A 27472-nucleotide genomic window follows, 5' to 3' on the forward strand; every position below is an offset into this window, starting at 1 on the left:
TACATAACGTCATCTAATTTATTTTATTAAACATTTCGCACCTTTAGATCTTGGGCATCAGTGAAGAAACATTCGTAAAAAGAATTATCAAAGGATTTATTAAATTGTAGTGATATTTAATTTACGCGTTTGTATTAGACGCGACTTTTCGATTGCTACACAGTTTATGTGGTCGCATGTGACTAATGTGTTATTCGTAAGCATTTAAATATTGTGCCAGCTACGGTCTGGGCCCGGTCGTCGTGGCGACGCTTGTGGGAGGCCTACGTCCAGCAGTGGACGTCTGGGGGCTGAAAGTTAGATACCGTGGCTTGTTCTATAAAAATAAAAAAATTCGTTGTCTGTAAAGTCGGTTTACGGACGATAGTCTTACGTGATAACGTCAGTAGCAGAACGTCATGCGAGAAGAGAGATAAATGTGTCACAAGCTAACGCTTGGTCCGATCTCCGGTCACCGCCCTCATTGAACCCGTCGCTTGCGACGAAGGGCTCGACGAGCGAATTAACCCACAGACACAGCCCATTGAGTTTCTCGCCGGATCTTCTCAGTGGGTCGTTCGGTGGGGAAAAAGTTTCACGTTCCGGCTGAGCCTGAGCGTGCAAGCAAGAGCGCGGAACAAACGATAGAGAGGCACGATCGGCCCTTTTTTTTCCTACCTCTGCTGATAGCCTTGAGAGGCTATTTCAGCTTTTCTTTGACGTGTAGTGAGCTCACAGGGCTCAAACCGGAGTGTTGCTAACACTGGCCTTAGCAAGAGCAGTGCTTCGCAGAATCTACCACCGGATCGGAAACGCGACCCACTGGGAAGATCCGGCGAGAAACTCAGTGGGCTATAGGTTAATTTACTCGTACTCGTCGAGCCCTTCGTCGCAGGGTTCGACGAGGACGGTGACCGGTGCTTGAGGTACCTTAAAGCACCGTTAATGGATCGGGAGGATCCGAAATGACGTGTTTAGGGCCGCTTTGTCCAATTGCGCGTCACCGAACACAATATTCAAGTCACGAATAAACCCGTCTTGAAGTAAGCGATAATTATGCTTTAATTCCGTATCTGTTTTCGTTCAGCGATCCATTAATGTTTCGCGGCAATTAAAAGGACGCATTATCTCGGGCTCCTTATCGTAATGCACTTACAATGATTTATTACGTGTGATTAGTTAAGCGAACACGAAGCTGCTGTGAGAGCCCTTGTAAAGTTTTAATTTTTAAAGGGGCATTTTTTATTTGACGTTTGTTCATGGCTTAATTATTATTACTAGAGGTGATTGCAAGTTAGGATATTGGTCTGATGAAATTTACTAAATTTGAAGGTATCGTGCCGACTTGGTGGTGTAGTAATTAGTGCCCCTGACTTAGGATATTGGTCTGAAGAAATTAACTAAATTTGAAGGCTTGGTATGGACTTGATGGTGTAGTAATTAGTGCCCCTGACTTTTGCACCGAGGGTCGTGAGTTCAATCCCCACATCGGGCAAGCTTTTCTGTGGTGAATAGATTTGTTTCCTCTTTATCTGGGTGTTTATTATGTACATATTTAAACATATATAAGTATGTATGTCAATCTCTGGTACACATAACACAGAGAGCCCTAATACGAACGTACGCGATTTGTCCCAGTTAAAAGTTATTACTTATTTTATTGCATAGAGACTTGAATAATGTTACGCGCTGGGGCTCGGGACAAATAAAATTCTGCCGAATTATACAAATTAAAAACTGTATTAGCACTTAGAACACTTAAAACACTTTAAAATTCTCAATTCGCTTCCTCCGCTTCGCTTCAGGTGATTCGTTCGCTGTTTCGCTTTGAGTAGTTCCAATTACTAACTGACTGTGTGCCATCTCGGCAACGCTTTTATAGCCGACACTACATCCTTAGAATTATCGAGAATATTCCACAGATTTCGAGTATTGTGTTTCCGCTATCTGACAATGGATGGCGTTGTACTTCTCGAGCGTTCATGTGCTTCTAGATCCTTCGATATTTGCTCGATTATTCGGCGATAGATGGCGTTGCTCTTGCTGGCGTAACAATAATAATAACTTTTTTTTTTTTTTTTTATGATTGAAAATTTACTGGTGGCCCGAAGGCCTTTCCAGTTTCACCAGGACAGGTGGGCGAGCAAAGGCTCAGCCAAGAGGGGTGGGATTTGCTAACAACTGCCCGAGCGCCTCCGAAGGAGACCTAACAACTCAAGAGCAATTGTTTCGCGAATGAATCTACTACCGGATCGGAATCGCGACCCGCTGAGAAGATCCGGCGAGAAACTCAGCGGGCTGATGCATGGGTTAGGTTGCACGTCGACCTCTTTGTCGAGTTCGACGAGTACGGTTACCGGGGTCCCTAAGCCTGCCCCTAGTATTAGAGCTGAAGGCGTCTAATGCAAAGGTTATTGGATCTGATGGATCCGTAAGGACGTGTCTAGGGCGTCGACGGTGACTGGCTCCTGCATGATCAGGATTCGGGGAGTAGTCAGCGGCGGCAACGATAAGGCGATTATCATGACGCATAGCCTTATCGAAGTATCGTTCCGACGCTGACTTCATGTATTTCCGAATTGATTCGAGGCCCAGGTCGTCGTGTAGGTCAACGTAATAATAACTATATCCAAATGGAGTCATACATAAGATTTAAATCCCAATTGTATAGTGGAACTGGTTTCCCACCCTTCAAACTGGTACGTGTGACTGATTCGCCATAGAAATGTTCAAAGTGATCACCACTTTCACCAATATGCTATCAAGCTCCCTTTCGGGCCTATTTTTGTATTCAGGGCAATTTAGTTTTTCGACTTCTATTTTGCAAGAATTAGATAGTAATATAACTTTAAACGCGATGCATTGAGTGGTCGCTTGATTACATTCACCAATTGTAGCAATACGACTAAGGATAAATTTTTGATAAGTATATTAAACAGAGAGAGTTTAAATAAAGTATGCTTTCTGCATAAGCTACATTGAAGTAACTAAGCAAAGAAGTTGACGGAATTTGCTTTGCACTTTTTAGTTGAACAACTTGAAACATCGGTGATGATCATTATTGAACTTATAGATTTAGTGCCAATTTCGTCATAAGATATTACTATATTTTTTTATTGCTTAAGGCGAGGCTTTATTGATATGACGAGCTCACAGTCCACCTAGTGTTAAGTGGTGACTGGAGCCCATAGACATCTACTACGTAAATGCAGCCACCCACCTTGAGATATAAGTTCTAAGGTCTCAGTAAAGTTACAACGGTTGCCCCACCCTTCAAGCCAAAACGCATTACTGCTTTATGGCAGAAATAGGCGGGGTGGTGATCCTACCCGTGTGGACTCACAAGAAGTCCTACCACCACCACCTACATGTATATATTTTTTCAAAATATACACAACAGGTTAAATCGAATCAGAAAGATTACCAAAGCCACAAAGATCCGGCTCCTAAGTACTTGCTGCTCGTGCATGGGCGCATACGTTTATTTTTTGGCCATATCTCCCGACAAAGAAATGACTCCATACAGCGCCTTGTCGTTCAGGGCAAAGTAGAAGGCACCAGACCACTTGGAAGGTTGCCTATGCCATGGACTGCTTATGCCAAGTCATGTCAGTTTGCATGAGTGTACCAGGCTTACTACAAACCGTCTCGAAGTGGCGGTTGCTCGTGAGGCGCATAACATCTGCCCACAGCAATGATACTGAACAACGTCCACGACCTTGGCGCTTGGTGACCTTCAGCTCTTCGAGAATGGAGACATCGGTTCTCAAAGCTGTCCAAAGAATGCATAGTAGCTTTCTCCAGCACCACATTTTAAAGGCATCGATCTTTTTGCGTTCCTTTTTCCTGAGACACCAAGTACAGGAAGATAGAAGCTTAACGTAACTTCGTCTTCTTCTTCTTCTTAGTCGAATACTTCATTGCTGAAGGTCGTGTCCCTGAAAGCCGTTCGTGGCTCTTTGTACCATCAGCTTCCATTTGCTTCGGTTTTCGGCTTCTCAGGGCGGTCGCAACAGAGAGTCCAGTGAGCGCAGTTATCTGATCTGCCCAACGGTTTGTTGGCCGGCCGGCGGGTCTTGTCCCTTCTACCTTGCCCATCACACATAAATATCTACGCAGACTCGTGTGCTGTTAAAATCTTCGTATCGTAATGGCGTTTCGAATCGTTTTGCGTGTTTGCATCGCGTTCAATCGCACAAAACAGTTCTAACTGCGCTCAGCCGATCGGCGTTCATTAGCGTCGCATTGGAACTTCATTTAACACGTGCGGATGGTTATATATAAATGAGAACATTTGACAAAATATATCTCGTAACGTCGCAAAACCAGAGACTCGGATTCGTGTGGTGTGTTTTTTGGAATATTATCAGCTGTTAGTTTAAGCTTTTGCGGGATTATGTTGTCAGTTGTTGTGTTTAAAAAAAATTCTTGTAAAAGATTAATTAGTGTTGTTGACATTCGATTGTGAAGTTTAAATATCTTTACGCTAAGCTGTGCTAAGTTGCCAAACAATAGATATGGCGCGTTGATCAAGTACATAAAAAATCTTGAGGATTTGTCGACATACTACAAGAAGTTATTCCAAATCCTATGCAGGGGTTATTAAAGAATGAGCATCGAAATTATTCAAGGTATGATGACTTTTTAAGTTTTAATTCATCACTTTTAAGTTATAATTTATACATATAGATTTTCCAATAACACTTTTGATTATATCCATGAGTGACCCTGTCATTACCGATGTCCATGAGAAGCGGCAACAAATTATGATCAGATTATATGTGCTCATCTCATTTGTTAGATTTTTGGCCTTTTGGAGTGTCTTTGAACACCAGGTGGGCTGTGAGCTCGTCCAACCAACTAAGCAATAAAAATATATATATATGTATATGAAAAAAAACGTCGTCCAGGGTTAGGATGCGCCTTTTTTGGTTAGGAGGTAGAGTCGTCGTATCGTTACCCCTACCACTAATGTACTTAGTGCAAGTTTTTAACATTCTCGATAGCGTAAAAGTTAACTCGAATTTGTATGCAGTTGGAACAGCGCCCCTAGCGGCAAACGTAGGCAAACATTCCTCCAACTCCATATTAACTTTTACGCTATCTAGAACGTTAAAAAACTCGAACTAAGCATACTGAATACTTGCAATAATATCGAAACCGAAACTAATTTAAAAAAAATTAACATAGCTTTTACTATTCATGCACCCTTATGACAAAATGGTTTTCTTATAATTTACATTCTGTAACACGAACGTGACAATCGAGATGTTAAATAAAACAGTGTACGCTCGCACACAGAACTGTTTTGAGACAAACATTAGCGTGTACAGTCAACACCAAAACAATAAATAAACGTTAGCTGTCAATGGATTGTCAATAGTTGAGCTTCAAAGTATGCCGCGCCACCCGCCGCGATGATGCAGGTGCCTTATTCTACTAAACAAACTCGCGTTGTAGCAGCGTGGAATCTGCAATGCAAGAGTATGGGATATTTTTTTTTTAAAAGAGAGTAACACGTGCTCACTCAGTGTTACATACGCACGGACGTATTTAGCAAACTGAATTGCAATGATGTATAGGGAATACTTATATCGAATATCAAACAGCCGTTATTAATAGATCTAGTTATGTGCTGATTTGAAATTTTCGCAAAGATAAATATGTATTCCGAATCGGTGGCAGAGTCGTGACATGATACAAAAGCTTCAAATATGTCTTCTACTTAATCAAAAATATTTTGTGTTAAGTAAATATACGAATGATGGTAGTAATCTTGCGTAGAAAACATTTTTGAGTTAATAGTTTTGAGTGCCTAGCCTTTATAATGTTTTGTATGACTGATGTAAAATTTACCTACTTTGCAACCATTCCTTGAAATAAGTACGTAGCTTCAATCTATGATACCAAGACATTCGGACCCTATCTGGTTTTTTTTTAGTAGTACTTCGACAAGAAACAATAATTGTAAATAGACATGCTTTAACAAAAACCGACTAGAAATAAAAACAAGATATTCCAAAACAAATTAATATACAATAAAAACAAAAATCATCGAAATCGGTTGGCGTGATATTGAGTTATTGAGTTATTCATCTATTTGTCGCACACGTACTTAATGCAAATTTAAAACTTATATGGTTTTCTCATGGTTACCACTATCAGAACTGGACTAAATTGAAATGAAACCACACGGAAAGCGTCAGCTTTCTAATAAAAAAATAATCATCAAAATCAATTCACCCAGTCATAAGTTATGAGGTAACAAACATAAAAAAAACATACAGTCGAATTGAGAACCTCCTCTTTTTTTGAAGTCAGCTATAAATCTTACCGCGCACATTAGACTACATTGTTTACTCATTAATAATTAAAAAAAAAAATTGTTTTTTTTAGAAAATTACGAGTATTAAGTTACGATATGAAAATACACAGGAATAAAAGTTGAAAAAATGACCGACAGCTTTGAAATAAGTTTGAAGAGCGCCTTTGAGCACTAACGACATCTAGTTGTTTACTTTAAAACTACCAGACGTGAAATTGATTTTTATCAATAACACGTGGGAACTCCGCCGGGGGAGTCGATAGGCTTTTAAGTTTTGAATTTATTTATTACGTTCTACGATAGATGGCGTGGTGCTGGAAACCTAAAGGATCAAATTTATATTTTTTATAGCATTTTTATTACTTTATTACAATTATTAATAGTATGAATGGAATGCGTCGACGTTTCGACGTGACTATTAAAATGTTATTCTAAATATATATATCCGTTGAAATTACTCGCATACTCTACTTTGAAGTTGCTACATATGTAGAAAAGCTCACGGTCTACTGGGAGTGAAGTGATTTCGGGAGCCCACGGACAACACCGGTCAGCAGTATGCAAAAATCTTCTCTGAAGATCCAGCAGAAATAAGTAAAAGTGACAACTTGTTAGGATGAACGAAACATGAACAAAAAGTCACAAAATACTACTGTATGTATATTAGTAGGTATATAAGTGCAAAAGAGCTTATAAACACCACAAGTTGAATCCGGCAGAGAAATCGCGTTTGTAATCGTATCGAGACTTCAATATTATGATTATTCATCCTATTTGAAGTATCTTCATAAAATGAAAACACAGTGGCGGAAAGTTCATCCTAAAGCTGGCTGGAAACGCGGAAATAATCTTTAAAATTATGCAGGAATATATTTTCAAATCGCCAATCTCGATTCTATGACATATCCCGTGAGATAAACGATGGATTATGAGCATGTTTCTTTCACTCGAAAGCTCTCAATACAAAAGACATCAACGCGCGAACACGTCACGTCAGCTGCGAATGCACTATTGCATCACTAACACGTGCCTATTTATGTTTAGATTCGTGAAGTATTCTCAGAGAATAACACACTATATGTTTGTGGTTCGATTATGGAACAATATTGATTTATTTTAATAATAAATATCTTGTAAATTATGGTTAAATTATTTTAAATCCGCATTTTAAAATAGAGGTTTCTTTGCTGTGTTTCATCGTGATATATTTAGTGGTCCAGAGATCATCAGCCGTTCCTCTAGTTTCGATAGCAATTTTATGTAAAGCAACTAATGTCTATATGTAAAAAAATAGAATTAAATTGAAAAAAAATTGTTTTTTTTATTTTTATTAAACAGGTCTTGTAATACGTCACGTCAATAATCTCACGTTTTGTAATAGCACACGTCACGTGCAGTATTGTATTGCAGTAAGATAATAGGGGATGTCCAATCATGTAGTAAACTTTTTTTTACTTAAGCTTACCTCCCAAAATGCCTTAAAGGGATAGCCCTTTAAGGCAGCGTCACCAAGCGAGTAGGTGAGCTCTCGGGGCTCTAACCTAGGACGTTTTTACTAGCCCTAGCAAGAGCAGTGCTTTGCAGAATCTACCACTGGATCGGAAACGCGACCCACTGAGACGATCCGGCGAGAAACCCAGTGGCTGTGTCTATGGGCGTAGTCCACATTACGCTTTATATGCAGCTAAAAGAGTCATTAAAAATACATTCAAATCTATTCAGCCGTGTTTGTGTGATTGAGCAACAAACATGCACACACACACACACACAGCCTTTTACATTTATCATTTTGGTCTATATTTGGAGCGATATTCACAAGAAAAAATGCAAGGGGGCACAATAGTTTCACCACTGATTAGAATTGGGAACGATCATTGCGTTATACCTAATATTTGCGCTATTATTGTTGGAAAGAGAGAAAGAGAGAGAGAGAGAGAGTATTCTTTATGGTACGTAAAAAAAAACAATGCATAACGTTAAATACAAAAAAAAAAACAATTAGCGGTCTTATCGCTAAGAGCGATCTGTTTCAGACAACCACAAGGTGGATAAGAATATGAATTTATAATGAAATATGAATTTATGTGTATTCGACAAGATATCTCAAACCGAACTAAACTAAATGAATAAATTAAATTAAGCTCCATAGTTCAAACGATCAAAACAAAATGAGTATATTTATGCGTAATTATTATGTGGTTAAAACGGTTGTTGTTCGAATGGAATTCAGCTTCATAGCTCGAATCTCATGACGGCGTCCGCACTGGATTGGGGACCACGTAAGTACCGATAAGCGCGGCGTTGGGTGTCCCCCTGCCCGGTGCAGTGGACCAACGGCTTGCGGCGAAATGCGGGAAAACATTGGACGCGGAAATCGGAGGACCATTCATTGTGGGCGGACTATGGGAGAGGCCCACAGCAGTGCAGAGATACAGGCTGATGACTATTTTTTTTTTATATTTTTTTATTGCTTAGATAGGTGGACTAGCTCACAACCCACCTGGTGTTAAGTGGTTACTGGAGCCCATAGACATCCACAACGTAAATGCGCCACCCACCTTGAGATATAAGTTCTAAGGTCTCAGTATAGTTACAACGGCTGCCTCACCCTTCAAACCGAAACGCATTACTGCTTCACTGCAGAAATAGGCAGGGCGGTGGTACCCACCCGCGCGGACTCACAAGAGGTCCTAACGCCAGTAATTACGCAAATTATAATTTTGCGGGTTTCATTTTTAATTACACGATGTTATTCCTTCACCGTGGAAGTCAATCGTGAACATTTGTTGAGTACGTATTTCATTAGAAAAATTGTTACCCGCCTGAGATTCGAACATCGGTGCATCGCTCAACACGAATGCACCGGACGTCTTATCCGTTAGGCCACGACGACTTCGACGATGATTCGCATAGTAGGGTCTCTGGGCCCCCTCAACTGCTACATATGAAACGGATCGGAAATCGGAAACTTGTTTAATAAGCGACGAAAGTAATGACAAAACCAAGAGCTTGTATCGTTAATTGCGCCACTCATTAATTGGCTTTAACAGCTTTTCTTATCAGTTAATTTAAAACGTACCTACACTCGACTGGTTCTCGACTTCGTTCATGGTAATATTAGTTAGTTATATTTTGTGTGGGAAATAGGAAATACCAATTTTTCCAAGTAAGGACGTACTTAATACGTTTTCTTAAATGTATTCCAATTTTTTTTCTACCTTAGCTGTTAGCCTTTAGAGGCTATGCCAGCGTAACCAAGCGAGTAGGTGAGCTCACAGGGCTCAGGCCTGATGATGTTGCTAACACTAGCCGTAGCAAGAGTAGTGCTTCGCTGAATCTACCACTGGATTTGAAACGCGATCCACTGAGAAGATCCGGCGAGAAACTCAGAGGGCTAATATTCCACGACGGATGAAGAGCTCTGTGATAAGTTTTAAAGCTTTGCGCAGCTGGTAGTTGCGACACCCTTACCTGATTCATTAGAAGTAGTCATGTGAAGGGTGGGATAGCTGAAATAGGATTATTAATACTGTTACCTCTCTTCCGATAGCCAAATAGTAGATAGGCTTTACTGGTGGTAGGACCTCTTGTGAGTACGCACGGTTGGATACCAACACCCCGCCTATTTCTACCGTGAAGCAGTAATGCGTTTCGGTTTGAAGGGTGGAGTAGCCGTTGTAACTATACTGAGACCTTAGGACTTTAGAACTTATATCTCAAGGTGGGTGGCGCATTTACGTTGTAGATGTCTATGGAATCCAGTAACCACTTAACATCAGGTAGGTTGTGAGCTCGTCCACCCATCTAAGCAAAAAAGAAAGATTTCTTACGGAGCATCTTATGTTAGACGGCTACCAGGCCCCATAGGTACTACATAAAGAATACCGCTGCTTATTTCGATTATGTAAGACCGAAAACATAATTACAGGGCATAATAGTCAAACTGGAATGATTTGCGGCAAATATCGGGTGAATAGTAGAACTCGTCCATGTGTTTTATGTCCAAACAATAAACCATGATAATGCCTTTAACTACGAAGTGAGTTAATCGATAATCTAGCGGCTATGTATGCGGATCAATGGCGCTCCTCTCAGAGTGTGTTTGTTAGCGAAGCAGTAACTTTTGTTCGGAACACGATTCGGTTTAGAAAGTAAACCTTTGTCTAGAACTCAGTTAAGCTAACTAGACTTATGTCTGCGTAGAGGTCGGGACGTATCGGAACAAGTTTTGTAATATTGAATGTACGGAATCGAACTGTATAGGAATTCTTTGATTCTGTTGATGATTTTAAATAAACTTAAACATCTTTGAAAAGTCGTGTTTAAATATTTATATCGTTTCTAATTAAAAGCTATTAAGTTAATTAAAATTTAGGAAGGGGTAGCTCAATGAAAAGTTATTGAGTTGCTTGTGTTTACAGCTTGATTAATTTATGCTGAATTTGTTGGTTCTCTTAGGTGGTAGAGGAGCAGTGACACAATTAACCCGCTAACTCCAACCGCTTCCTTTACTAGGTTTCTAGACGTGAGCGTGACGAATCCTGCCGTTAGCCTTAAGAGACAACGTCAAAGTCTTTAATGCTCCTTAGTATTCTTAGTTTGCCGTGCCCTATAAACATAACTATATCACCTCCGAAATGGGCGAGAACTATAACTATCGATTTTTACGCGTCACGACAAAATATCTGGAAAGTCTTCATTCATTTCGCATTCCTCAACGAAACAAAACGCTTGATGTATGCGGACACAGACTACGCGGAGAGCAATCATTTTCGAATAATTACCGCGAGCGACCACAAACGTTAGGTGTGGCGTTGAATTCAGCCGGGAATTGGGCAGGCGCGGTGCGGCGCGGGCGGTAGGGCGCATAGCTTTCGGCGAGCTTACAAATAAACCTGTTTGCGTGTCGCGTCCCCCGGCCGCCGCCCGCGCCGCGCGCTGTCCGCTTAATGCACGAAATGAACTTTCGGTATCTGCACTTGCCTCTCCCGATCCCTTCTCGGAGACTTGATGCTGGCGTAAATCGGGAACCGAAACTTCGCTGCGAAATCTAACGATGAAAAACATTTGATGTTATTAAATATTAGCACCAGTTTGGTTTATTCGTTGTTTTAAGCTAGCACTTTTTATTCGTTCTTCCAGTTGAGTTGCAAATCTCATGCATTGCAGCTTCAAGAAATGCAGTGCCGTTTGTGCGTATCCTGCGCATGGGCAGGTCTCGTTTTGTCGGTGACCTATCGAGGTCGTTCAAACGCTCAGGAAATACCATTTCTAGTCGAAAAGTAGGTGTCGCTCGTGCTGTGCTGCGGGGTGGGGGCAGGGCGGGAGGTGAGGGGGAGCGTTGCGCGGCCGGGCCGCGGGGCGGGGCGGGCGGAGGCTTTAGTAAACGATCGTGTGCGAGCGCGAGAGGACGCCGCCGAGTTAGAAGCGGCGCGGCCGCGGAGTGTGATGCGAGCGCGCCGCCCGCCATGGCCACGCTCGGCCTCTCCAAGGTGTTCATCCTCGACAAGTACTTCACCGAGCTGCAGAAGTTCTGGGAGACTGAGAAGAAGCTGCAAGGTGAGCGCGCTCCGCCCGCCCCTTCACTTCGTTATTTTCTTTTTGTGTCGTGCTCGGAGCCGGCGAGCTCTCGTGTGTGGATGTGGTGCCGCTGTAGAGGAGGGGGCTCGCAGGAGGCGGTTTTTGTTTTGGCGTCACGGAGAGCCTCTGTGATAACGCAGTGACTCACGCCAGACCGTTATGGTTTGAATCTTCGATCATCAAAAACTTTTTGTGTTTAAAAATTGAACACATTTTTGTTTTATTCTTGAAAGTACTTAGCAATTAAATTAGGTAACATAGTAATGAACATGTCATTTCATCTATAATATTATCAATTCCATAAACAGGAAATTAAGAGCTTTTATTTGACAACATTCATTAGTAATTTGACATGTTATACGACGATCAAGTCGTCGTTAAGCTTATCTATGTTGTTTTCCGCAATCGGGACCCTTTCTCTTCCACTTTAGTAAATTACCATTTACAAATCGCAGCAGTGTTGTCGATAAGCGTTGTTTTACTACGAGGATTTGTGTAAGGAATTAACTCAGTTGTAAATGATTGCATTCAACTGTTACTTGTTTACGCCACATAACCAACTTTCTACGGTTAATTAAAATATCTACTCTGTTATAAGTTAGTAAAGTGATTTGTTGGTATGATGGTGTTTGGAAAGAAACGATCGCGTTTTGTCATAAATTTTATAACAAAAGAACCCTGTAGATGCGATTAGTTGACTCGTAGGGTTTTAAGTGGTTATTTTAGCCAATAAAGTCTAAATATGACGGCAGAATCCCGGCAATAAGCTCACATCACGCCTTATCCTTTTGATACGCAAATATATACATAGATTCGACAATGTCATATCTCATTCCCTTAATTATTTTTAAGCATGATAGGGTAAATTGAGCATAATAGCGGCATGACTATATTCCTGGCAATGGCGTGCGAAAATTGCCAAATTCTGCCATTATCACGCAATAAAACAACGATTGTGGTAGGAAACGAACAGGTAAACATTGTTACAAGAACACGTTTATTTTAAATATTACTACTACATATAAACATACGTAAAACAAGCTTTCATTTTATCTAATCGAAATCATCTTCAAACTGAAGTATGATTAGCATATTTGAGACGAGTGTTATCCGTGGGTAGGGGCCGCAGCGCCCCAGGGAATAAATATTTGGGTTTTTGTCCGGCCACGCAACGCTACCTGGGATTGAACTCGTCATCGTTCCATTCATTATCTCCCTTACCTGTTACATCTAAAGAAAAACAATTTTTTTCCCTACCTATGCTGATAGCCTTGAGAGGCTATTTCAGCTTCGCCCTAACATGTAGATGAGCTCACGGGGCTCAAGCCGGAGTGGTGCTAACACTGGCCCTAGCAAGAGCAGTGCTTCGCAGAATGGATTCTGCGTCGCGTGGTGGACCACGCGACCCACTGAGAAGATCCGGCAAGAAACTCAGTGGGCTGTGTCTTTGGGTTAATTCGCTCGTAGAGCCCTTCGTCGCAAGCGACGGGTTCTTTTTTTTTATTTATTGCTTAGATGGCTGGACGAGCTCACAGCCCACTGGTGTTAAGTGGTTACTGGAGCCCATAGACATCTACAATGTAAATGCGCCACCCACCTTGAGATATAAGTTCTAAGGTCTCAGTATAGTTACAACGGCTACCCCACCTTTCAAACCAAAACGCATTACTGCTTGACGGCAGAAATAGGCGGGGTGGTGGTACCTGCCCGTGCGGACTCACAAGAGTTCCTACCACCAGTGAAAAAAAAGCAATTAAAAATGATAAAAATTTCCATGAAGAAGTCCTTATCACTTTTTATTTATTTTTTATTATTATAAGTAACGGGTCATATAGGCTTAAGGCTGTCGATGCAGAGTACATAGTCTGAGCGGAGAGGATAGGTCTAGACTTGCAAAGTACATTGAGCAGAGGGGTCAGATCTAACGGCAGGCTCGGCGCGTAAGCCAGACTCCAGAAGAAGATTCGTTTTTTTTACTCACTGCAGCCCATAGACATCAACCACGTAAATGCTCATCTTACGACGTTAGTTCTAAGGCTTAGTTTTTACACATAATTTTTACTTTACTTTCAATTTTACGTCAGGGAATTCAGATTCCTATGATCGCTGACTGCATTCATAAACAGTGCGTCTCATCATCTCCAGCCCACGGCGCTTAAGGACTATGATATGTTATTTTATGGTTAGAATGGTGTACTCAGCTTAAAATAGTGGATTGGCTTCGAAGCTGATACGAATTATATTTAGGAGCGATGCTGACCACGTGCTGACCACCAATGTAAATAAATCGTAATAGGCTCGTATAATTTCAAATACATAAAAAAAATATAGATGAAAAAACATTCTCTGCTAAAATTCATTTTTTTTATTTTAATGGAGACTGTATTTTTTTACCGGTAATGTATTTGATCGTATCTCAAAATAATAATCATTATCATAAATCAAGCCTAATCGTCATAATTAACTGAATTTATCAAGTCATTGTAATGAATTTGTTTCATACGAAGTTTTCCTGTTTAGTGTTCTCCGGTACGCTCACAGATGCACGGGTGGTCGCTCATGTCATTTACATTTAGATACGTGATTCATTGGCAAGGGTTCGCAGGAACATGACTAAGAGTTTATTGTTTTCCTCGCGGTCGACCTGATGTTCATAGATTGCTGGAACCCATTTAACCTATAGCGTCAATACCGTCCCATATTTTCCGAAATAGAATCGAAGCATTCCCAATACGAAACCGCGGTGCTTTCGTGACGATTTAATAAATGAAACTGAGTGTTTTATGCTTGTGTTTTTTTTAATACAAAATGATTTAAGAAGATCAAATTATAATTTAAACATCCGCATTGCTCACCCTAGGCAAGCCTATAGCATGACCTGTTAACATTAACTTCTTACTTACGCATCGGTTGAGATGAAGAATAATAATCTGATGAACAATAAAGTCCAAAAAGCATTTGCAGAAAATTGAATATGGTTTGCATTTCATAAATTTATTTTTATGTAAACACTAATATTTATGCATAAATAAATACCAAACACAAATGCATGCGTATATTTCAAATTGTTACGATTGTATAGTGACCAGTTTTTCAGTTTCTTCGTAAAAAAAACATTGCCCTTTAACATAACTATTTATTAATCTATGCCTTGAAGGCCGACGACCATAAGGCCCACCTGATGGTGAGTGGTTACCGTCGCCCATGGATTTTTGCAATGCCTAGGGGCAGAGCCAAGACGCTACCTACCGTAAATATTGAAATATGATAATATTGTAAGCAATTCGTTCAATTTACGATCTAAAGAAAGTGTATATCGAAGTACGATTTTCATATATTGAACAATAGACACGGATACGCGATTTCGGATTTCAGTTAACGATGAATAAAAATTCCACATCCAAACCCCTGAATACGATCTTTTACAGCTGACTTCGACACAGACCTCAGAGGACTACGTAATCAATCAATGACTAATACGGGGCGATCTTTACAATAATAAAAGAGAGTATAATTGAACAGTCAGTGTCAAAGTAATTTTATTAAAAAAAACGGCTAATTAATACGCGTTTGAAATGTGTTTTAATACTACAGGAACTGCAATTAGAAATCAGAATTTAACCCCTAATAATATAAAAGCTATTGGCTAAACATATTTCTATTTTAGTAACTGGATAATGATAGTAATTTAACGCGGAATCCTCTAATCACCACGTGGGCGTGGGAACGGCGGTGCTATCATACGGAAATACATAATATTAAATAAGTTTCGCGGGTTTGATTTTTTCATCACGGATGTCATTCGTAAGCACGTGTTCCGTACGTATTTTCGTATTGGAAAGAGACTTATTTTCCCGGTTCTTTTTTGCCTACCTACGCTGGTAATATCCAGGGGCTATATCAGCATCACCTAACGCTCACGGGGCTCAGCTTGGCGTATTTGCTAACACTAGTCCTAGCAAGAGCAGTGCATCGAAAAATCTACCACCGGATTTGGAATCGCGACCAACTGAGGAGATCCGGCGAGAAACTCAGTGGGCTCTTCCCCGAAAAGAATACGTTTGTGTTTGTACAATTTGTACAGTACAGTATGGCCAATGACGACATTATGCAAGATGCGTTCTCTGACTCGCATCAAATTAAAACGCCTATAACTTTTTCATTTCTTCACAAAAATTGATTAGGCAATCGTCGATCGGTTGTATTTATTGTTAGCTATTTTATGGGATATTAAAATAAATTTATTTAGCTTCCGATTTTAGCTCATACTTTAATACACATTTCGAGAATGGCTACGTATGGTCTTGATTATTCAAAATAACCTCTTGTGAGACAGCGCGGGTGGGTACCACCTATGCCTATTTCTGCTGTGAAGCAGTAATTCGTTTCGGTTTGAAGGGTGGGGCAGCCGTTGTAACTATACTTGAGACCTTAGAACTTATATCTCAAGGTGGGTAGCGCATTTACGTTGCGGATGTCTATGGGCTCCAGTAACCATTTAACACCAGGTGGGCTGTGAGCACGTTCACCCATCTAAGCAATAAAAAAAAAGTATTTCCTATTGACATCTTAGCCTATAGGCAGTTTAATGGTAATCTTAATGGTATCAACGACAGTTAAGTTCAAATATTCCTCAGAGTTATGGTATAATCCAATTAAGCTTTTAATTAAACGACTTTTAATTAATATAAAAAATATACGCCCGACGGGTGCAGAGAATGTAACAAGGATGGCGCTCGCTTAGAAATTTTAATCGCGGAATCCGTAGTATGCTCATTGTATGTATTAGAAACGCCATGATTTATTATATATATGTACGTGTGGGTTCAGGTGGGAGTGTTGATGTTATTGAAGATAGTTCACGGTCCTCACATACAAGTAGAGTGGTTAGAGTAGATTGCATGCGTAATTAAACTCCAATATAAAATAAATGCCAGTGCAAAATATGAAACACAAAAGTATTATGAGAGATCTAATCACTAAAGCCTTGTTCGGACTAGGCGAGTATTTTAATCGAGTACCAAGTAATTTGGTGGCTAAACTACTCGCTCGCCCGAAAAAATAGAACAAAATGGATTGACTTGACTAAATTATTTACTAACCTACTCGACTAAATTTTTGGTGCTCAGACACATTTAGCTACTAAATTACTCGGTACTCGACTAAAATGCTCGCCTAGTCTGAACAAGGCTTTAGAGTGATCTCTTGTAGACAAGTTAAGTTGAGTACTCGATGCGAAAATATACATAAGAAACGATACGAAAATCACGTCAATTTGAATTTATTTTGATTCTTCGGCTTCAAACTTCTGGACGCACTAAACGCTGCATCTGTCATTCTTGTGTATACATTAGAATTTGTACTTTAATATAATTACGGCAAAGAATCTCGTGTACCGTTACAATTTTTTTTGCTTAAACATTCCCGTAAGCAGGTTCTGTAGGCTAGATTAAAAAAAAACTATATTACATACGTTAAGTACGTTAGTAGAAAATTGTTTTTATATTACGTTTTGAATGTGTACGTAAAGTTTTTTTTACTGCATTGGTGGTTGGATGAGGTCACAGCCCATCTGGTGTTAAGTGGTTACCGGAGCCCATAGACATCTACAACGTAAATGCCGCCACGCACCTTGAGCTATGAGTTCTAAGGTCTCAGTAAAGTTACAACGGCTGCCCCATTCTTCAAACGAAACGCATTACTGCTTCACGGCAGAAATAGGCGGGCTGGTGGTACCTACCTGGGCGGACTCACAAGATATTCTACTAGTAAAGAAACTAATTTCCTATTCAATTGAATTGAATTCCATCGTTGGCTTTATTTAAAAAGATTCTTTAGCCCATATTTTTATATATGTACCTACTCTGCGTACAACTCAAACGTTAGTTTTTTTTTAAGGGATTTTATGACCTGGTAACTAAGACCTTTAGTCTTATTTTAATTTTAATGAAAACTGCACAATCACTTTATTGAAATGAAATGAAAAATGATAATATGAAATGAAATGAAATTAAGTTGATTAATATGAAACATGGCATGGCATGAAATGAGATGAGATGATATGGGATGAAATATAATCTCAGTAAAATGGTGGTCATTTACTGAGACTTTTACAGTGGAGGATCTCGAGAAATTACGTCCAGCGGCTTTGTTTTATTTTCCCACATTTGTGGACTTTCAAAGATACTAAACAGTTAATAAACCACCGTTGTTACACATTGAAACCTGAAGGAACACAAAATAGACAAAATAAAAGAAATTACACAATTTTACTCCTCGCGTTCCCACCAAAAAGTCCTCAGTTTTGTTATGATCTCATTGATAACCTCTAAACACATTTCTGTTTACAGCCCAATCATGAAGGTTACCTTAAGCTTGAAAATTTTTAAGACTTTATTTATCAACGCACACCGCGTCCGGACTTTTTTTTTAGAGAAATTGTACTAGTCCCCGCTTCTCTTGGTGAAACTGGAAAGGCCTCCGGACCACCAGTAATCTTTCCTTTATAAAAAAATAAAAAATAAAAAAGATATTGTACACAGGTTCTACAAAAAATAGAAATGATTTATTACAATGTCAGGTGACATTGAAAGATGAAAGGGATACCATTTCACAGGTAACCTTTTTGAGCCAAGGGTTCCGTTTTTTTTACGCCACTAATGATATCAATACATTGAAAACCAATAATATTTTCAATTAATTATTAAAAAATAAGTACAGTGAATATTTCATTAAATTAAAATGAAATTAGTCCCTTAACAGCCAGCCTTAACAGATTTGCGTGCTCTTGCTGTATAAGTGTGTATAATGTATTTAAGTTAAAAATACATACCGCATCTTTAGAATTGAAGTGGTTTAACCAAAAATCTTAAGAAAATTAGTTTTAAACTAAGAATGACTTATAAACATGTATTCTACTTATTAGTAGTTTACAAACTTATTATTTGTAAATTTAAATTTAATTTTAGTCTAGAAAACGACACAGTACACTTACTGTGTCTTTTAAATCAAGTGTGTACTTTAAACTTTAAGGTATGCGCTTTAAGGCTTAAAGTATTAAATTTAAAACTGAAAAACTATAATAATTCTTCAATTGCATTTTAGTTCAATTCTAGAGATGCGAAATGTCATATATGTATATCAGTCTCTTATTCCCACAGTGCAGAATACTAGCTCGGTATCAGTAATTCTTAGCCGATTCTTTATTTATGTAAATATTTACGGTTTCTGCTGACGTGTTGAAAAAGTTTTTATTATTATTATTATTTAGAAAACTTGAGCATTTCTGCTAAAAACAAATATTTCGCTTCAGTACGACCTAAAATATAATCGCGAATGACGTCTTGATGCTATCACGGAGCTCACGATTTTCCTCTCACCAAACGTTTATTCGTGTCACGTAAATATCAACTCTATCCCGTTTAAAATACAGCCTTCGAAATATACATAAATAATATTGTCAAATTATATTTTTGATAAGCCATATTCGTCCTTACGGAGTCGTGATAAACGTTATACGTGGGCTCAAAGTTTTCTGAGGCTTCTTAGGATTCCGAGCGGAGTCATTTTATTTTGCGATTGATGCGAGATGACCCGTGAACGATCGTTTGTATCTACGGGTAAGTATTTGTGTACAGTGGGGTTTATACGTCGGCTCGTCTTGAATCTGTTAGTCTTATCTGACTTTACTGTTAGTCGAGAAGCATTTGTGGAAATACCATAATTTATACGATAGTATTTTGTCAAACGATTTCTTTTCTGGTGGTAGGACGTCTTGTGAGTCGGTAGTGTACGGTGGTACCTACCCGTGCGGACTTATTTCTTATTTGCCCCGCTTATTTCTGCCGTGAAGCAGTAATGCGTTTCGGTTTGAAGGGAGAGACAGCCGTTGTGACTATACTGAGACCTTAGAACTTATATCTCAAGGTGTGTGGCGCATTTACGTAGTAGACGTCTATGGGCTCCAGTAACCAGTTAACACCAGGTGGGCTGTGAGCTCGTCCACACGTCTAAGCAATAAAAAAAAAATAAGAAAGGAGGAGGATCTATTTCCCAACATATTTGTTCCCTAATTTATGTTGTATGTATGTGTAAATCCCAGCAGTAGACGACTGTTCATAAAAAACTATAAATGAGTCGACTATTATCAAAGCCGGCAATCTGACTTTTGGACAATTATTGGTAAATCAGAAAAACGAATTATTGACTTTGTATTCCATTGGCAGTCACAAAACTCTTCGGAACGACATCTTAGATAAATAACAGGTTAACTATTAACCTTTATTTAATGCAGGTTTTGAACCGTATTCTTTGAGACGATTATATTCAAATCAATCTGTATTGACATATCAATAACATTTTTTTTCCAAATGCACAGATTGCCACCTTTGATAATAGACGACTCAAATATCGTAACGAGAATGTCACCACTAACCTTCAAACCTTAGGTGGGACCTCTTGTGTCCGCACGAGTAGATACTACCAACCTGCCTATTTCTGGTGGATGGCGGTATTTACGCTGTAGATGTCTATGACCTTCGGTGACCACTTAACACTGGGTAGGCCGTGAGCTCCATACACCTAAACAATAAAAAAAAACGATGATACGACTTAAGCACAGTCTAACCCATCTAATTGAAAAACATGACTGCTTCGAGGCCAAAATAAGCAGGGTGGTGGTATCTACCTGCATCACTATATGCTCAACCGCCAGTATTTGAGAAAATTGATAAATTCTGTGGTTTTCGTTTTACAGAACAATTTTGTACCATAGGATATCAAACGCAATACATTCACATGATTGCAAGTGTATGGAACGTTGTTACACTTAAGTGTGATTAGTGTGAGTTTTTTAACTTTCTCGATAGCATCAAAGTTAACTAAAATTTGTATGGAGTAGTAGTGGTGCCTACGTTTGCCGCTAGGGGCGCTGTTCCAACTCCATACATATTTCAGTTAACTTTTACGCTATCGAGAACGTTAAAAAACTCACACTGAGCACACAGACAGTGATTCTTTTGTCCACGTGTTTCTTCTGGCCAATAATGATTACGTAAACATTACGTATTTTTAGGTAACGTTCGCTCGCACGAAGTGAAATAATTTATTTTACGTAAACACATCACAATAGGAACTGCTCATGCGTCAAATTGTTTTTACTTTTTGTTCTTTTCCAGTTTCAAGGACTCAATTCTTTATTAGATGCGAATTTTTATTTTTATCTTTAAATATTAATTGAGTAAAACGCCATACATAACTCTGGCAATCGCGATATACAGTAAAAGTTCTTTATTCCCGGAGTACATGTTTCGTAAATATGCCGCGAATACAGAAACCGTGAATATGATATGGTAATATTTACATACTCATATATGGGATTATAGGGATACATTCCTAGGTGACAAAATAAAACGTACTTTAGGCAATTGTAATAAAGTTTATTTTACTTTTTTACTGGTCGATTTGACGACGTGCTTTCAAAGTATATTTGGTTGGATACCTACATATACGAATCATTTTCATCAATTTGTATGAACCAACAAAATAAAACGTACTTTGGGCATAGTTGTAATAAGGTTTATTTTACTTTTTTACTAGTGGATTTGACGACGCGCTTTCAAAGGATATTTTGTTGGATACCTACATATAGGAATCATTTTCATCAGTTTGTGTGTCGATCCGCGAATAAAGAAATATTTAGCCGCGAATATAGGAATCGGGACGCATTCTTTAATCCGCGAATATTGAGAGCAGGAATGTAGGAAGCGCCAATAATTATATTTTAGTGTATATTGGTCTTAGGAACTATCCGTATGCCATCTGTCGCGGTTGGTCTCTGACAATCAGAGACCAACCGCGAATGAACAAACACGCAGAGATGAGATTCTGACTCACACGAAGCTTATACTGTTTTAGTTATTTTAATACCAACTAAACTCGCTTGCTAACCCCCAGTGCTTGAGTAGAAGTGTTGGGATTTCTTAAAGCCTAAAAAAATTCGTAAATGAATTAATCTCAGCAAAAGAAAAACTGGAATCTGGTAGTACCAGCTACCAAGTCCAATTGTCGAAGGAATTTATGTCTATAAGTCCTGATAGCCGATAAACAGTTCATCTATCACCAAACTGAATAAATTTCATATTATAAATCATGCTTTAAATGTAAAATGGCGTACAAGTTGTAACATGCATCGCGTGCTCTTTAGGCACGGCTAGCACGCCAAATGAAGCCTCGATTGAATCACTTAGCTTATTCATTTCGTGAATATTCTTCCTATTCCAATGCAATCTCTTTTTGTTAGATCGTTCGCGCTAAAATGGTCGGCGTAAGAATAAAATGTGAAATAAAACAAGCGGGCGCGTGATACGTAATTTTGTGTTTTCAATCAGTTATATGACTTGAGAAATTAAGATTGCTATCCCACAAATATGTATGATTTCCCAAAATAAATATCCGCCAGTAGTAAATAAATGTGAGATATTAAGAACGAGTCGAAATTATATTCCTCATTATTTCGTTAAGTGACTTTCCCTACCTATTAGCTAAGAGGCTAGCTAGTTAAGAGATAAGAGGCTAGTCAAGCTTCTCGCGGACGGGTAGGTGAGCTCACGGGCTCAACCTGTGAGAATTTGCTAACACTAACTCTAGCAAGAGCAGTGCTTCGCAGAATCTACCACCTGATCATAGTAGCGACCCACTGAGAAGATCCAGCGAGGAACTTAGTGGGCTGTGTTAAGGGGATTAAGCGACGAAATTTGTTTATTCGTTGTACACCTAAATGAACTAAATAATCTGTATAAGTATAAATAAAGAGTTACAGCTTGCTTATTTCGTTAAAACGCCTCTCTTAACGGCAGCTCATTTAATTATGTTCTTGACGAGGCTGAAAAAGTCAGGTGTGCATGTGCGGAATGCGCTTTTACTTTCAGCGCAGCACATGGCGGCATCTTGACGCTCAACGCACGTGTAGACACATGCAGCTGATTCTAAATGCAATAGTTGCGCACAATAATTACGTATCATTACATTAAGTCACCATATCGTTACGAAGTAAATAAATAAATTTATACGTATTTAGGACAGAAAATAGTTTTAGTCGTGCTGTTGATTTTGGCTATGCTAATAGAATAAATTATTAATCTACCTTGTATTTTTTTTTCTTAGATGGGTGGACGAGCTCACAGCCCACCTGGTGTTAAGTGGTTACTGTAGCCCATAGACATCTACAATGTAAATGCGCGACCCACCTTGAGATATAAGTTCTAAGGTCTCAGTATAGTTACAACGGCTACCCCACCCTTCAAACCGAAACGCATTACTGCTTCACGGCAGAAATAGGCGGGGTGGTGGTACCAACCCGTGCGGACTCACAAGAGGTCCTACCACCAGTGATTACGCAAATTATAATTTTGCGGGTTTTGAGTTTTATTACACGATGTTATTCCTTCACCGTGGAAGTCAATCATGAACATTTGTTAAGTACGTATTTCATTAGAAAAATTGGTACCCGCCTGCGGGATTCGAACACCGGTGCATCGCTAGATACGAATGCCCGGACGTCTTATCCTTTAGGCCACGACGACTTCAATACTGTATAGTACTTGTATAGTAATAATAATTGTTTTCTTTCAAAACTATCTTAAAAACATAGTCCCTGTGATGTCTTTCCTGTTCCTCGTGCAGATTGTCCATCGCCTTGTGTAGTTTTTTAATTAGTTAAAAGTAAAATAATGTGTTTATTGTATTTTATTTGAAAATATTCTGTAACTGGTTTATTACTTATAGAGAAAATATGGCTTAGATTCCTCGCCAAATACCTTTAATCATTACTGAATCTAACGCAGTCAATCAAAATCGAACGTAGTCAAATTTTATGAATTAAATATCCTCTAACTTACTGTAAATTTTATTAATTTTTTATTTATTGGGTAGCAACATGTTATACATCAGCTCAGAACATTACAGGAATCATATACATTGATTTCACACTAAATGCTAACACAATTACAGGTAAAGACTGCATGCATAAAAAAAAGCGGTTCATTATATAAAAAAACAAAAAAAAAACTATATATAACATTACATGAAGACCTTAAATTATTACACATTTACTACCAAATACGCTATTACATAATTGAAAAAACTCATTGAGCAAGGCTGTAGATTTCTCGTCTAAAACTGTCAACAGTGCCAGCAAAAACGTCCGGAGAAATTTTTGAGAACTTTGTTGTTAATGCATCTAGTACCTTCTTGTCGATACACCGACTTTAGTGACGTCTGTATTAGTGATCGCTTTACTTTAACTAAATTTATAAACTGTTTACTGGCATCGTCATTAAAACTACAATCGGAATTTTCTCAATCTTATTTTGTGTCGAACAAGGCCGGCTAGTGCTAACTTTAGCTAACGGTAAATACAAATTATACATACCGGTTCAATATATAATGATGATTGCTATAGCTCTCAACGTGTTTAACTTACGAAGGGTTACTGCTTTTCATTCATTTGGTCACGTGGAAACTATTAAATGTAATTTCACATTAGAACGGTGTCTATGTACTGAGCTACAAGTTAAAATTGTCTTCTTTTTTTTGGAATTTTTAGTTTATTTATTTTCTTATTGCTTGGACGAGCTCACAGCCAACTTGGTGTTAAGTGGTTACTGGAGCCCATAGACATCTACAACGTAAATGCGCCACCCACCTTGAGATATAAGTATAGTTATAATATTATTTATTATTTGTCTCGGTCTCGTAATATTTATCATATTATATAGTCTCTATTTATCTTGTAGATACATACTTTCACAAGCGTTTGTTTTTTTTCTAATATACATTACATATTGTTTTTATTATATGATCTAATTGTATAAAAGAATAAGGATATTGGCTTCAAACTAATTAATGTCTTCATTTTTTTTATTGCTTAAATGGGTGGACGAGATCACAGCCCACCTGGTTTTAAATTGTTGCAGGAGCCCAACAACATCTACAACGTTATTGCCGCCATCCACATTGAGATTTGCGTTCTAGAGGTCTCAGTTGTAACAGCTCAGGGGCTGCCCCACCCTTCAAACCGAAACGCATTACTGCTTCACGGCAGAAATAGGCAGGATGGTGTTTTTTATTTTATTTTTATTGCTTATCTAATCCAGATGGACGAGCTCACAGCCCACCTGATATTAAGCGGTCACTGGAGCCCATAGACATCTACAACGCAAAAACGCCACCCACCTTGAGATATAAGTTCTAAGGTCTCAGTATAGTTACAACGGCTGCCTCACCCTTCAAACTGAAACGCATTACTGCTTCACGGCAGAAATAGGCGGGGCGGTGGTACCTACCCGTGCGGACTCACAAGAGGTCCTACCACCAGTAATTACGCAAATTATAATTTTGCGGGTTTGATTTTTATTACACGATGTTATTCCTTCACCGTGGAAGTAAATCGTGAACAATTGTTAAGTACGTATTTCATTAGAAAAATTGGTACCCGCCTGCGGGATTCGAACACCGGTGCATCGCTAGATACGAATGCACCGGACGTCTTATCCTTTAGGCCACGACGACTTATATGTTACCTACCCGTGCGGAGTAACAAGATGTCCTACCACCGGTAAATCTGACAATTTGCTGCCGCTTTTCATGGACATCGACATTGACAGGACCACTCACGGATGTAGCCAAAAGTGGTATTTAAAATCTAGATGAGAATTATAACTTAAAAGTCATACCTTGAATAATTTCGATTTTCAGTTAGAATTGCTCTAGCTATAATTATGCGGGGTTGATTTTCATTACACGATGTTTATTACAAGATGTATTAAAAATACGGTAAAATACGGCATACTATTTATGTTAGGATTAATTGAACCGTGTTCAGAACAACAGGCTAAACGTTACAGCTTATAAGCATTTTACGTATTGTTTATCACCTTCTATGCATAATCCACGCGATTCTGAATTTCTTCGAAGCCAGTATCTTTGTTCTTTTGTACAATTAGATAATGTACTAAAAAAATGTTAATTAAAAAATATATGCTTATACCGATTGCTTGGGATGGAAGGTTAGTCCTTTCCACCTTCGTCAGATAGGTGAGCTAGCATGGGATCAGCCAGGAGAGGTGGCGTCTGACCGAGCCCTCCAAAGATGACCTAACAGGTTGAGAGCGACTTCGAGAATGCATCTACTTTCAGATCGGAATTGCGACCCATTGAGAGGATTCGGCAGAAACTTAATTTTTATTTTTTTTATTTCTTACATGGTTGGACGAGCTCATAGCCCACCTGGTGTTAAGTGGTTACTGGAGCCCATAGACATCTACGACGTAAATGCGCCACCCACCTTGAGATATAAGTTCTAAGGTCTCAGTATAGTTAGATGTTATACGTGACCTATATCTAACTACATGTATCTATCCGTGCAAGAGAATGTTTTAAAATATTTTGTAGTAACTTTAAAACGTCCCGATGAATTTTCAAAATGTTCAATACAATTGTCATTTTTATTACTTTATCCGAATATCTTGATCAAGATAATCAAAATTAAAAAAAAATTATTTTAATTTTTAGTACAGTTTGTTAATTAAGGTTTTTTATTTATTACAATACAATATTACTTGTACTATAATCACTTTTTGATGTAATATCTACGTTTCCCGGGCACGAATTTCATTTCAGAATGTCCGGTGCTTAGAATATTTACCTTTTTACGAAAATTTGAGAATAAATCGTCTCAATTTTAACGATTATACAAAAAAAAACACACACATACATATACATTTGAACATTCTCGAAATATTATGAAACTTTTCTGTAGTGTTTGGACACAAACATGCCCGAACCGGTTTGAATCCCGGCAGCCCTGCGGAATCCGACCGTATGATACAGTCCTGTTTCTCTACGCGGGTTCAGGCAAAATATTATTACTTATTAAAATCAAATATTCGTTAGAGATATATAAACGAAAATCTATATATAAAAATACAAAATTTTAATAAGTACAGAAAATATATTTAAAGAATAGAAAAATGTTAATGTCATCAGTGTAGTCATACCTAGTCAATTAAATATGCATGAAAAAGATTAACTCAAGATTCATCGTCAGATCTTAATAAAAATCTTAAAGGGACCACATTAGAAGAATCAGGTTGCAAATTAAAAAAAGAAACATTACTATCGGTCCGCCTAGGTTTGAAGTAACACATATAAAAATCGACAATTTCCTTCTTTCTTGAAGACTGTTAAAAATATTAAAACAAAGTATTAGCCGTTTTTGGGTTTCATGGAATACAACTAAATAGTTTTACTATTTTATTTAACACCCCTTATTGGAAGTAATTTGTTTTCGCACGATACAATTCATTACTGCTTTCTGTATTTTGTATCTTCCATGGGGATTACTCTAAGGATTTGTATAAAATCAAATCGACATTGTCTTTGTATCAAGGCACACTAAACAAAGACGATTTGACGGACAAAGTCCGTACACTAAAAGATTTTATAGTTCTATTTTTTTATCCTACCTATACTGATAGTCTTGAAAGGCTATGTCAGCGTGAGATGAGCTCACAGGGCTCAAACCTGACG

General features: G+C 38.5%; 1 protein-coding gene across 3 annotated transcripts in view; it reads left to right on the top strand.

Annotated features, from left to right (window-relative positions):
* The window catches only part of LOC101743597 (unconventional myosin-IXAa), a 61960-nt gene that overhangs the window by 20708 nt on the left and 13780 nt on the right, over positions 1-27472 (top strand). The window contains exon 1 of one of the 3 annotated variants that reach the window (XM_038014151.2): positions 11692-11863. The exons of the other annotated variants lie outside the window; for them this stretch is intronic. Within the exon in view, the coding sequence (XP_037870079.1) occupies positions 11773-11863 (91 nt within the window). The 5' untranslated portion in view covers positions 11692-11772. Of the gene's footprint in view, positions 1-11691; positions 11864-27472 lie in introns of those variants that run through there. 3 annotated transcript variants of the gene reach the window in all.

The sequence above is a fragment of the Bombyx mori genome, chromosome 11 (assembly GCF_030269925.1).
Source record: "Bombyx mori chromosome 11, ASM3026992v2".
Lineage (NCBI taxonomy): Eukaryota > Metazoa > Arthropoda > Insecta > Lepidoptera > Bombycidae > Bombyx > Bombyx mori.